This window comes from Camelina sativa, chromosome 6 (assembly GCF_000633955.1).
Source record: "Camelina sativa cultivar DH55 chromosome 6, Cs, whole genome shotgun sequence".
Taxonomy (NCBI): Eukaryota; Viridiplantae; Streptophyta; class Magnoliopsida; order Brassicales; family Brassicaceae; genus Camelina; species Camelina sativa.
Window position 1 is genome coordinate 25,165,632 of NC_025690.1, and position 13,105 is coordinate 25,178,736.

At 35.5% G+C, this 13,105-nt stretch overlaps 3 protein-coding genes across 3 annotated transcripts; 2 read left to right on the forward strand and 1 right to left on the reverse strand.

The window, feature by feature from the left end:
* On the reverse strand, positions 15-2,887 carry LOC104793531 (probable methyltransferase PMT16). The gene is made up of 5 exons (XM_010519890.2): positions 2,058-2,887; positions 1,323-1,533; positions 941-1,241; positions 462-863; positions 15-377 (listed from the first exon to the last, which is right to left on the reverse strand). Exons 1-5 carry the CDS (start codon positions 2,709-2,711, stop codon positions 50-52), a joined length of 1,896 nt encoding a protein of 631 aa, XP_010518192.1. The 5' UTR covers positions 2,712-2,887; the 3' UTR covers positions 15-49.
* On the forward strand, positions 7,228-8,481 carry LOC104699468 (pentatricopeptide repeat-containing protein At3g60960, mitochondrial-like). Its single transcript, XM_010414772.1, has one exon. The coding sequence runs from the start codon at positions 7,228-7,230 to the stop codon at positions 8,479-8,481; it is 1,254 nt and encodes a 417-aa protein (XP_010413074.1).
* Positions 9,496-10,677, forward strand: LOC104699469 (pentatricopeptide repeat-containing protein At3g60980, mitochondrial-like). Its single transcript, XM_010414774.1, has one exon. It carries the CDS (start codon positions 9,496-9,498, stop codon positions 10,675-10,677), a length of 1,182 nt encoding a protein of 393 aa, XP_010413076.1.

Below are 13,105 nucleotides of genomic sequence, written 5' to 3' on the forward strand. Positions count from 1 at the left end.
AAAAAAAAAAAAAAAAAAAAAAAGAAATGAAAGAAAAAAAATCTCAAAATCATGAGAAAGCACTAGTATTGTTTTTATCTTCCTCAGGAGCAGCAACGGTCCAGTATTGTTTCACCGCATAGTAAATCTTTTCTCTTTCATGAGGACCCTTCTCGTGGTCAGCAATTCTACCTTCCCATTGTAATCCTTTGGTTAATATCTTAACCTTGATCAAAATGTCCACGTCATCTCTTATTATCACTCCACCACCCGGTCTAAGAATCCGGTCCATCTCCAACAATATCTTCTCCGGTTCACATTTACCTTGGTATAATGTGAAAACCGAGTCAGCGTGGATAAAATCATACGTTCTTGGATACGTCGACATCGCTTCACACCTAATGAAAAGAAGAAAAACCGGATTAAACCATAACCTTACAGAAAGAAAATTCCGGTTTAGTTTAAGTTCGGTTTATGCTTACCAGTTTTGATACGTTCCAATGAGACCACGCTCGTAAATGACACCGAGGGTATTGAGCTTAGCCTCTACAGGGACAACGTTCATGACCCAGACTGGATCATCAGCTAGAGCCGCCGCGAAACCACCGAGATAAGCGTTCATGTCAACTAAGTTTCTGTATCTCCCGCTTTCACCCAACTGGTAGTCTAATTTCTTGTAATAAGAAACTCTCTGTTTCCACAGTTTCGTGTTATCCAAGAAAGCTTCAGGTGTGATTTCCTCGAGATCGCCTTTGTTTACTCTCGGAGGAACCGCGTATAACCTAGCCGGCCACTTCTCTACCTTGCCTCCAGCCACCGTCTTAAGATCCCCCGCCTCATCAACTTCAGGTAATGGCGTCAAACAAGAATCCATCTTCGTATACCTAAAATCATTCGAATTTTTTAGCCAAATTCTAAACTACTTATAAATCTTAGATATAGAAGCTGATTGATTGATTACCAGGCCATGTCGGGATCTTGATCATGACGACAAAACTCCGGATTCTTCAAGAGCTGTCTGGTTTGCTTACAGTGAATGTGGTTTAAGGGTTTTTGCCAAATAGCAAGATCATCTCTCTGAACAACTTTCTTCCAACACAAGTTTCTCGCGACCTTCTCGATCTGAGTCTGCTCTGCATTCAAATCATCCATCGTCCTTTCCCATCCTTTCCAACGTTGCTGCCAATTAATTGGCGGTCCAGAAAGTATCCAATACCCTCCTGGTCTTAAAACTCTATCCACCTCCATCAAGTAAGCCCCATCTGCAACACAACACAAAAGTGTTATTTATTACAACTCAAAAAGGGAGTGAGTTCGAACTTGTTTAGGGTTTAGATTCGAACCATTTTGGCCCCAAGGGATAAGGCAACGAGAGCAATGTGCTAAGTCAAAGGCTCTAGAAGGGTACGGTAAGCGGATTGTAGCCATGATTCCGATCATCGCCGGCACGCCACGCTCGAGTGCGAACTGGACCTGAGCTTCGTGTGTGTCCCTTGGTGCAAATGACATCGTTGTAATGTTTCTTGATAAAAGATACGCACCGAAACTTGCCACCTGTAAAACCAAAGACACATTTGATTGGTCATATATACCAAACAAAAGTTAGAAAACTAAGGCACATTAAAAATAAAAATAAAAAATAAAGTCAAACTAAGAGAAACAAAAAATTCTTCATTTTGACTCTTTTGTTACCAAGTTTATTTTTTCAACTTTACAGGTTTAGCAGTAAAGTATGAGTAGGTCAATAGCGACATTATACGATTAGGTGACTTAGCGGGTAACACTCAGAAACCAAAGATGTTGAAAAAAGCAATATGTTTTATTTTCTAATCTAGTACGAATTCCAAAATAGTGATGCACTAATCAAACGAAATTAGACTAGATATGACTAGATTAAGGATATGCATGAATATATCTTGTTAGTTTAAAATGGACGTCCCAACAGATTTATTCGATTTTAACAGATTGGTGAGAGAGAAAATCTTATTTTATTTTCTTTAATTTTTGATTATTAAAAAAAAAAATGATCGAACCGGGTGGTTCGGTTTAATCGGAGGGAAGAGGAATTAAAAACGTACCCCGCAACCGGTATCGATGGCTGTACGGATAGAGCCGCCGCTGAGATCAATCAACCGTCCGATATCGTCAAGGTAAGCATCAGCGCCACGTGGAAACATCGTACCGCCACCAGGGAACCAAAACCGGTCATTCTCGTACCGGACCCAATTCTGATTCTTCTTCTCAATTGTAAGCTCCGTGTGAGGCACATTAGCGAACCACGCCACGTCACGGCTCTCAGGCCACCGGAACGGCGTTTTGTAACCGTACGGCGCCGGGATTCGACATTTCAAGATTTCTTCTCTCTCGGGACAATGCCTTTGCCTGTACTCCAGCCTCTCTCTCGGGAACTTCAACGATCGCTTCGCGTCTTCGCAAGGCGTGTGCTCGCTCAGCTCGGCGCCGCACGACGGGAAACTCACGGCGGTTTCCTTCACCGGAGGCGGATCTTGAATGTTGTGGTGCGCGTCGAAGTCGAGATCTTTCGTGGAACTTGGTTTGGTGAACGTCTCGCACGGTGTACCGTCTGAATCATCGAAGGCGGCGCGTGGATTCGGCACCGTGTTTTGCCAAATACCGAGAAGGTAGCTCCCGAGGCAGAGAAGCGCCACTAGGGTTACGTAGTAAAGATTCGACTTCTTAGACCGAGATGACATTCTTGTAAATAAATTCATCTCTTTGGGAAAAAAAAAAAACGATCAACCAAATGGATGAGTAGTTTTCAGAAACGAAATCAAAATATTTATATCAACCAAATGGACGAGAGTCGAATCGAATGTGTGACGAGTGAAGTTTTCAAGGGGTTGATATGAAGTGGTTCGAGGGTGTAATATAAAGGGAGAGGAGAGAAAAACAAATAAGAGCGAGTGTTCGGTACGCGCATTAATGAGGGTTTTTTTTTAATAATGATGTATTGTTCGTGAGAGATTAGGCTTAAACGTGCGAGCTTGTTATAGGCAACAACAATGGGGGAATTATTTTGTTCACAATATTATTCTTTTCCAATTTCATCAAATGATTAGATTTAGTTTTGGAAAATTATGGATTGTGTACATATTCATGCACTACTAATATGAGAAATATATCTTTCAATTTTTGAAAGAGTTTTTAATGTTTTGTATCAAAGTTTTCCTTATAACTTGTGTTAATCTTACCAATTTTTTTTAAAGAAAGGAATCCGTGTATGTGAGAAAGTGCACGCTGCGATGAAGCGCGTGAATTTTGATACCATAGGTGAGAGGGGTCCGTTTGGGTCCTTTGGATGCAAAGAGACGCAATCCCAATTGCACTTTTCACCGGTACAAACCAATTTTATTAGTTAACCGAAGCACTTTTTGGATGAATGTCCCGGTTTATATGCACTGTTTTTACAAAAAAAGCCTACACTTAGATTCTTCTTTTGCTCTGTATATACGCCAGTTATGGGAATGTAGTTTGCACTTTTTTGGGGGCCAGAGGAGTTTAAAACCTTGCGGGGTTGTGAAGAAAAGCCCGAATAAGCAATGTTTTAGTTCAAAAACATTGGAATCGTAAAACAATGTAGTAAGAAGAGTTTGGTTTGCCTTTGTAAACGAAAAGCTGATATCCAAACAACATTATGTTATGTACCTTAGGTTTAAACCAATACCCCATGGCATTTGAAACGAATGGAATTTAACCGATCTATCCTGGTTGGTACGTGTTTTTTTTTTTTTTTTGGTGGGACTTCTCATGTTTAAAATAAACAATACTCAAACCAAAATTACACTTGAGTCCCATTCCAATAAAGGTTACAATAGATCTTAATGATAAGTTGTTAAGATTACCGAAGTAAAATAGTTGATTTCTTAATTCTTATGATTTAAAGTAGACTTTAATCTAAAACTAAATTGAGCAAAGGTAACAGAAAAAAACAAACTAAATCTAAAATTTCCGAATCAAAATCCCGTAGTCTTTATCCTTGCATGGCCTATCAACTTTCAATATATTTATTAGAAAAATTTCCAGGATATTTAGTTTATAAAATTATCCTTCATTGTAAAATGAGCGTTCCACGATGCATGGATCACTCCCAAGTTGTAGCTTTACAGTTAGACTTTTGCTCTAGTTTTTTGCTTATCTCCAGTATTTATTTATGGCTAAGCAAAATGATGCAATAACTAGATTTTAACCCACCGTATACCGCGTGAATATAATTTTATATAAATAGTTATTATATTTTATATTATATTTGTTTGTTAAATATTGGTTGCTTTGCAAATAGAGGTATAACTAAATTTTCTGACCGTTTGCACGGCTAAATATTTATATTAGTTTTTAATCCGCAATATACTTCATGACCATTTGTTTGTTATATTTAGTTTGTTTTGTTTAGTGTTTGAGAATATATTTTGATTTTTAATTATTATAACAAAAATAAATGATCTAACTACATAGTAAGTCATTTATACGCTATGATTAAGTCATATTTTTCTAATGATTTAATTATGTTACACAATCCTAGTTAAATCAACTTAATTTTATATGTTAAATATTCTAATATTAATAGTGTTGACAAATAATAAAATAATGATTAACCCGTGTTAGCACAAATTTAATGATATTTTATAATTCCAACATGTCCTCTTTATAACCATATTATATAGTATTTTAAACTTTTAAAATTTTACATATTCGTAATTTTTTAAAAGTTCATTAAGTTTGTATATATTAATTATAATATTTAAATAAATATGAATTAAAGTTATTCTTACGTTAAGAATCAAAGCTCACAGGTTCTGGGAAACAAAGTAGGAATCAAAATGTTGTTTTCTTTGTTTGCAAAGAATTCAGAGATAGAATATCTTCCATACATAATAGAAGACTATGAGATATACCGTGCTTAAAGCACATGTCAACATTTAAAAAAAAAAATCTAATATAATAATAAAAATTATTGTTTTATTTTTTTTAAAAGTTACTTTGTTTGTAATAATATTTATTTTTAATTGTTCTGTAAATTTATTAGTCTATTTGAATACTAATTATTTTAGAATATTATAGTATTTTATTTTTGACGTATTATTACAGTTTTATATTGTTTGTTTGTTGTATATGCATCATTGTTTTGTGAAATATAAAATAGTAATTTTAATATTATAATTGTGAGCAAATAAAAATTATTAATTTATCATCTATATAAATTTAGTTTTACCAATCCGCCAATGTGGGAATTAAAACACACATTTTTCATACATTGAGTAATATATCTTCGTTTTAAAAAATTCAAATCACAACATATGCAGAAAAAAATATGCATTTTATTAATCATAAGTATTATATGAAAATTCCAAACTATTTGTAAATAAAATAAAATAAAGATGATAGGAGAATCTTAATTTGAAATCTTAACAAAATTTTCGAATTTAGTTATTAAAAATATTTGTATTGTATACTTGGATATAAAATCTTAGTTTTTAAAATTCTGATTGGTTTATATATTTTTAAAAAATATATTTAGTAATTTCGTCCATAATTTATTAGACAGAAAAAATATTTTTTTAGATTTTTTAATATTTGATCTGTGAGTGTTTTATATTTTTTTATTAATTATATTTATTTAAATCAGTTAATTAAGCTTAATTATTTTTTTCTAATGGCAATTGAATGTAATTTTTTACACATTTTAAAGTTAGTTTCATATTTGTACTTCCCAATTAATATGGTAGGATAAAACTGCTTGTGTATCAGGAACCAGAGGCATAAACATATTTATTAAAATCATCATTCCTGCAAATATGTGTTTTTTTCTTTCCTATTAGAGGTAGTAACAGCAGCAAATTTCTTAACAAAAGACCAACATAATTAAACTTTCTGAAATGAGTTTCTCCTTAACACCAGCTTCCTCGATCGACTTCAGGGTGTTTTGGAACCAACTGAAGAAGAGCAGCTGTTACAACAATGTCAATAGGCCATAGCTGATTTGATCGAAGCAAGTGACCTCTCGTTTGTGTTTTTAAGCTTAGCACGATGATAGTCCTCATCCTACAATTTGATAAACAAGAATTTGAGTTGCTTATAATAAGATTTTATAGAGTTTGAAGATTCTTGATAAAAGGAGAGAGAACTTTACTTGTTACCATTCTTGAGTGGATCTTCTTCATTGATGAAGAAAGGCCTTCCAATCTCACCAATCTAATAACCGTGAAAACCGATAAATAAGTTGCCAAAAAAGGTAAGGTAACATGATGAATCCACACATATATACTTATACTACATCCTCTAGTTGACACACATATACACCATACTTGTAGACATCATTATATATCCTAGGACTTACATTAGCCACTCTCTACGATGTTGGAACACCAACTCCTCCATAATTCACTCTTACACAACAACTCTACTTCGGTAGTTAATCTTACTAGAAAACACAAGCCCAATTTCATATTTCTTGTTGACTTGTTCTCTTCTTTGTCGTTGACCTTTCTTGAGGACAACAACTTATTCTTCCTCGCTTATGAAGCTTTTTTTTTTTTTTTTTTTTTTTTTTTTTTTTCCATGGTTTAAATCAAAGGTTCAATTCAACATATATGTATGTACTAATGTACCTTGAAAAAATAAATGTAAATTAATACGAGGGAAATTAGATATCTTGCAAAATATCAATCTGAGATAATTTGACCTTTTAAGTATCGTTTTATTGTACATTCCACGTTAAAGTAACCAAACCGAATAAAAAGCTGGTTAGAGTTCAAAATCGTTTCCTTATCCAAAGCATTTGAACCGATCGAATAATTAAAATACCGGTTCCAAACTAAAATTCTAAAATACCGAATACACGTAAATAATTAACNTTATTCTTCTTCCTTCAGTCCTTGCTTCTTCCTCGCTTCTTCTTCATCAAAAGTTCAATGCAACATATATGTATGTACTAATGTACCTTGGAAAAATAAATGTAAATTAATACGAGGGAAATTAGATATCTTGCAAAATATCAATCTGATGAGATAATTTGACCTTTTAAGTATCGTTTTATTGTACATTCCACGTTAAAGTAACCAAACCGAATAAAAAAGATTTATCCAAAACATTCAAACCGATTGAATAATTAAAATACCGGTTCCAAACTAAAATTATAAAATACCGAATACACGTAAATAATTAAGATGAACAAAAAATATAGATCGGCTCTCTAAAACCTAGCTAGTTCCCCTCTCCGGCTCTGCAGCCATGACGAGTCTTGGCAGAAATCTCTGGAAGAATTTTGCTTGCCTGAATCGTTACTTTTCTTCTGCCTCGGTCGCCGCGGTGCGGTACTCAGTGGGAAGAGATCCGTCGTCACTCCCGTTGGCTCTCACCCAGAAGCTTCCTAAAAACCCCATCCCTTGTTTCGTCGCTGACCGTCCGGTTTCTCTACGCTACAGAGTCAAAACAATGATCGAGCTTTCTCAGTTGGACAAGGCTGCGGAAATCGCTCGTTTCGCTGGATCGGAAGATCATCGCGATGGCCCCGAGACAACGATCGTCATGTGCAACGAAATCATCGACGCCATGATTGGGGCCAAACGTTACGTGGACGCCACGGCTCTGTTCCACTACTTCTTCAACGAGTGTAAACTTAATCCCAGCGTCGTCTCTTTCAACCACATGATAAAAGTCCACTGTATTGAAAACCGCCTAGACAAAGCCCTCCAACTATACCGTCACGCCACAGTTTCTCGTCGAGACAACGAAGACACATACAGGATTCTGACCAAAGGTCTTGTCCATGCAGGGAGGATCTATGAAGCTCTGGGTATGATTAAGGCGGTAGGTATGTATGATTTAGTTGCATACACCTATCTGATTCGTGGCTTCTTAGATCTTGGAAACATCCACAAAGCTGGTCAATTAGTCGATGAATATTTGCACGGTAGGTCTAGTTATTATTACATAGGGATTCGGAATGCAGAGTTTATGGAGTACTGGTTTAGACAAGGCAATGATGAGAAAGCCATGAACATTTACAGCTCAATCATGTCCAGCAATGAAATATATCTGAGGGGTGGAGATACCCTTTTGAGAATCTTGCTAAAGTACGGTAAGATATCTGAGGCGTGGGCATTGTTCAAGGAGATGATAAACAATTCTATCACACGACCTAATTTCAGTTCAGAGACTATTAATATGATGGTGAATGAGTGTTTCAAGATCGGCAACTTTAAGGAGGCAATGGATACTTTCAAGCTGGGAGCTTCGTTTTCTAGTTGTTACACTAACATTATCGACAGGTTTTGCGAGCTTGGAATGATGACTGAGGCAGAAGGTTTGTTTGAGGGAATGTGGTCACACAAAGACGACTTGGTCTTGTCCCTTGAGAATCCTACATTTAGATCAATGATCAATGGATATGTTAAGGCTGGGAGGGTCGATGATGCTCAACAGATGTTGAAAAAGATGGTGGATGTAAGTCTACTCAATGTTGCTGTTCGTCAAGCCGATTAGAGCTTCTTGAGATTATATGCCTATACCGAAGTTTTTTTTTTGAGGTCTTTAAAAGAAGTTTTTAGTTTAAATTGCATTCATTTTGTAATGTATTAGTATTATACTTTCTGATAGAAAGCAAACATGTCCATTGATCATTGATCTAAATGTAGAACAATTATTAAATTTGTGATGTCGTCTGAATATTTAAATTTATGATAAATGTAAAAAAATGAGATAACATTAAACTAGAAATAAGTTAAGAGTTTTACATGTGATTATGGCCAAAGGCTAATTATGATATAATTAAGGACACAAATAAGTAAGTTATTAGCTTAATCATGTCAAGACATATTTTATTGTCAATAAAACAATATTTTATCAATATTAGCTTAATGGTGTCAATACTAGTATCATAATGTGAATTCATTAACCTGTGAAATACCCTCTTTTATCCCTGATCACATGTTTGAAAACAAGGTCTTTGTAAACTAGGTTGGCTGACTTCTGGCCATACTTATCTTTTTCCATTGTTGACGTTTTGGGTTGGAGTAGCATCGAGCTTGTACCACCTCAAAAAAAAAGGAAACAAAAATGTTCAAATTACATAATGCTAATTAAATCCACAATCGCCGTCAACATTTACTTTATCATTTTCATTTGCAATCGCTACAAGAAAAAAACAAAATATTAATAAATTGAACACAACTCTCTATATTATTCACATGTACTATCAATTTATATGCAACCTAAATTAATTTCAACTCATGACTTAGTACAAATCAACCTAAATCAACATGAACCCCTTTGTGCATCCTTACTGTGCAATCTGATTCTTGTGCTTCAAGCTTCCTCGGTTGGACAAAGGGCTTTCTTTCTCAACTGGATTTTATTATAACACAAATTAATACTATATTTAATTATGGAATATCTTAGAGAAATAGAAACAAAAATAATAATATTTTGGCAATTGCAAGCTGTATATATATTTATCTTGATATTCTCGGATTTCATTGTCACTTGCCGTCCGCCGCCATGTTTCTCTGTCGTCGGCTCGTCCTCTCTTCCTTTCGTAGCTTCTCCTCCGTCGTCAAGAAAGATCCTTCCTTGGATTACCGACCACTGGCTTTACAAGCGCGAGTTGATTTCCTGATCCGCTTGGGAGACCTGGACACGGCGGCCAAGCACGCACGCCTGGCTGGCCAATATAGTAGTTATTACATAATCGGCCTCAACGAGACGTGCCAAGCAATAATAGGCGCCATGTGCGAAGCCAAGAGGTACGAAGATGCCTTGGACCTGTTCCATTATTTCTACCGCGATTCCAAGATTGCACCTTGTCATGGTTACTTTAATCATATCATCAAACTCCACTTGGACCAAGGCCGTTTGGACGACGCTCTTAACCTCTATGACTCCTCACTGGCCAATCACGTTACGCAGTCCCTCATCTCCAAAGGTTTGGTCGACGCCGGGAGACAAGACGAAGTCATGGATCTATTAGATCAGCCGAGAAGTTTTTCCAATTTGGCGTGGGATGAGAATGTGTACAAGCCGCCCCAGTTGGAGGGGCTGTTGCGTCAAGGGGATTTTGAAAAGGCCGATGAGGTATTGGGCCATCTATTGGGGAGCTCTCATGTGCATGGTGATGGCTATGACCGTTTTGCGATTTTTAGCCACACATACATGAAGTATTGGTTCGAGCAAGGTAAGGAGGACAAGGCTATGCATTGTTACAGTCGTTTACAGTTGCGCAAACTTACGAAAGCCACTGTCGTCAACGCACTTTTGGCCCTTCTTCTCAAGTATGGCAAGAAAACTGAAGCTTGGTCCTTATTCGACCAGGTTTTGCATAGCAAGGAGATGCACAATTTGAATCATTATACGCTAAATATCATGGTGAACGAGTGTTTCAAAATTGGTCGGTTTGACCGCGCAATCCAAATTTTCCACAAGGTGAAAGCATTAAAGCTGAAGTTTCCACATGCGTGTTACAGAAACATTATCACAAGGCTTAACAAGCAGGGTATATTGTTTGAGGCAGAGCACTTGTTTCAAGAAATATGTTCAGACGAATTGGTGAGTCCTGATGTTTCTACATACACATCGATGATCGATGCATATCTAAAAGCTGGGAGAACCGAGGATGCTCTTCGTCTCTCAAACAAGATGGTTGATGCATTTCTAGGGCAGCTTGCTCGCCTCGCTTGCCTCTAATATTTCACAAGTAGATTGAATTTCTATTATTATAGATTGATGTTTAGTTTGGAGAGTTTCAGGTGGTCAGGCTTTATATTTCAATAACCATTTCAATAACCATAATGGTTTACTACTCCAGTATTTGCTTAGAAAAACCAACATCTAACAATAATTCAATATTGAAACTTGTGTATCAAGAATCTGAGGCATAAACATATTTATTAAAAGCATCCTTCCTGCATATATATATGTATGTATTCACTCAAATAAAAAGGTCTTAGCCATTTCAACTTAAGGTAGAGCTTGTTATAAACCTGGATTCTAGTGGATTCCTCGGATACAAGTTTCCCGGCGTGAGTAGTGTTTCCCATTGAGACCTGAACACGTAAAAACTTCATCTTGCACATTTACTCCTTCTCTGCATATTTTGTCTGCAGTTTTATCAACTCTAAACCTCACACAAAACCTTACAATTTATGTATGACCTCTTCTCCATATATTCTCAAAAAGCATAGTTAATATCTTCTTTGATTAGTCTTTACCTTTTGCAGCTGTCTGAGACCATCGTTGACTGTAGTAGCAACGTTCTAGATATAACGTGCGAGCTTGTTATAGGCAACAATTGGGAATTATTTTGTTCACAATATTATTATTTTCCAATTTCATCCGGTGCTTAAATTTGTTTTTACAAAATCTTTTTGGAAAATTATGGATTGTGGACTTATTCATGCATTGTTATTATGAGAAATATATCTTTTAACTTTTGGAAGAGTTATTAATGTTTTATATCAAAGATTTCCTTATAACTTAGGTTAATCTTACAAATTTTGTTAAGAAAGGAATTAAAAGAATCCGTGTATGTGAGAAAGTGCACGCTGCGATGAAGCGTGTGTGACTTTTGATGCAAAGAAACGCAATCCCAATTGCACTTTTCACCGGTACGAACCAATTTTATTACTTAACCGAAGCACTTTTTGAATGAATTTCCCTGTTTGCATGCACTGTTTTTACCAAAAAAAAAAAAAGCTTATTTCTTTTGCTCTGTATTATACGCCAGTTATGGGAATATAGTTTGCACTTTTTTGGGGGCCAGAGGAGTTTAAAACCTTGCGGGGTTGTGAACAAAAGCCCGAAGAAGCAATGATTTTAGTTCAAAACATTGGAATCGTAAAACGCAGTAAGAAGAGTTTGGTTTGCATTTGTAAACAAAAAGCTGATATCCAAACAACATTTTGTACCTTACACACCCATGGCGTTGGACTGTGGCATTTAAAACGAATGGAATTGAACCGATCTTCCTGGTTGGTAATATATATTCATGTTAATAAACAATATCCAAACCAAAATTACACTTTAGTCCCATTCCAATAAAAGTTACAATAGATGATCTTAATGATAAGTTGTTAAGATTACCGAAGTAAAATAGTTGATTCAAACCAAAATTAAACTTTAGTCCCATTCCAATAAAAGTTACAATAGATGATCTTAATGATAAATTTGTCAAGATTGCGAAAGTAAAATAGTTGATTTCTTATGATTTAAAGTAGAGCTTAATCTAAAATCAAATCAAACTAATAAATTTAAAATTTCCGAATCAAAAATCCCATAAGTCTTTATCTATGCATGGCCTAACAACTTTCAAGATATTTATTAGAAAAACATCCAGGATATTTTTGTTTTAATATTAAAAATTAGCCTTCATTGTAAAATAAGCGTTCCACGATACATGTATTACTCCCAAGCTGTACGTAGCATTACATTTGGATTTTTGCTTCTCCAGTATTTGCTAAGTAAAATAAACATCTTCTAATAATGCAAATTTAAAATTGATGTATAAAGAACCTGAGGCATAAACATATTGAACCTTGAGGGATAAAAATTTATGTATCAAGAACACAGGGATATTGAACTTGAGGCATAAACAAATTTAAAAGGCAACGGATTTATGTATACATACGAGGTAATAACAGCAGCAAATTTCCTTTTAAAAAGACCAAAATAACGTTCTCTAATTACTTGTAAGAATATAAACAAAATTCGTCGTAGTCTAGCTGGTTAGGATACTCGGCTCTCACCTGGGATACCTGGGTTCCAATCCCGGCGACGGAGATCTTTTTTCCCCACTATCTATATATAGCACGAAGGCGACATTGATAAAGAGGTTGTGCCACAACTTCTCTCAAAGCAATGTGGGCCAAAATTAACAAGTGGCCAATGTGTTGATTTTATTGACAGAGGTAAAAAACCACTTTGCTTTTCATCATAAAGGTCAATGTTAAAGTGGCACTTTTTGAATGCAAAAATCGGCTCAGCATATTAAAAGCTCACTTTGCATGGCTCAATTTAAGGGAGAATTTTCCTCACTGAATCCAAAATGTGGATTTTAAGCCTTACTAATCCGACCCTAGCTACAGATTGGAATTAGTTCAAAAAAAAAAAAAAAAAA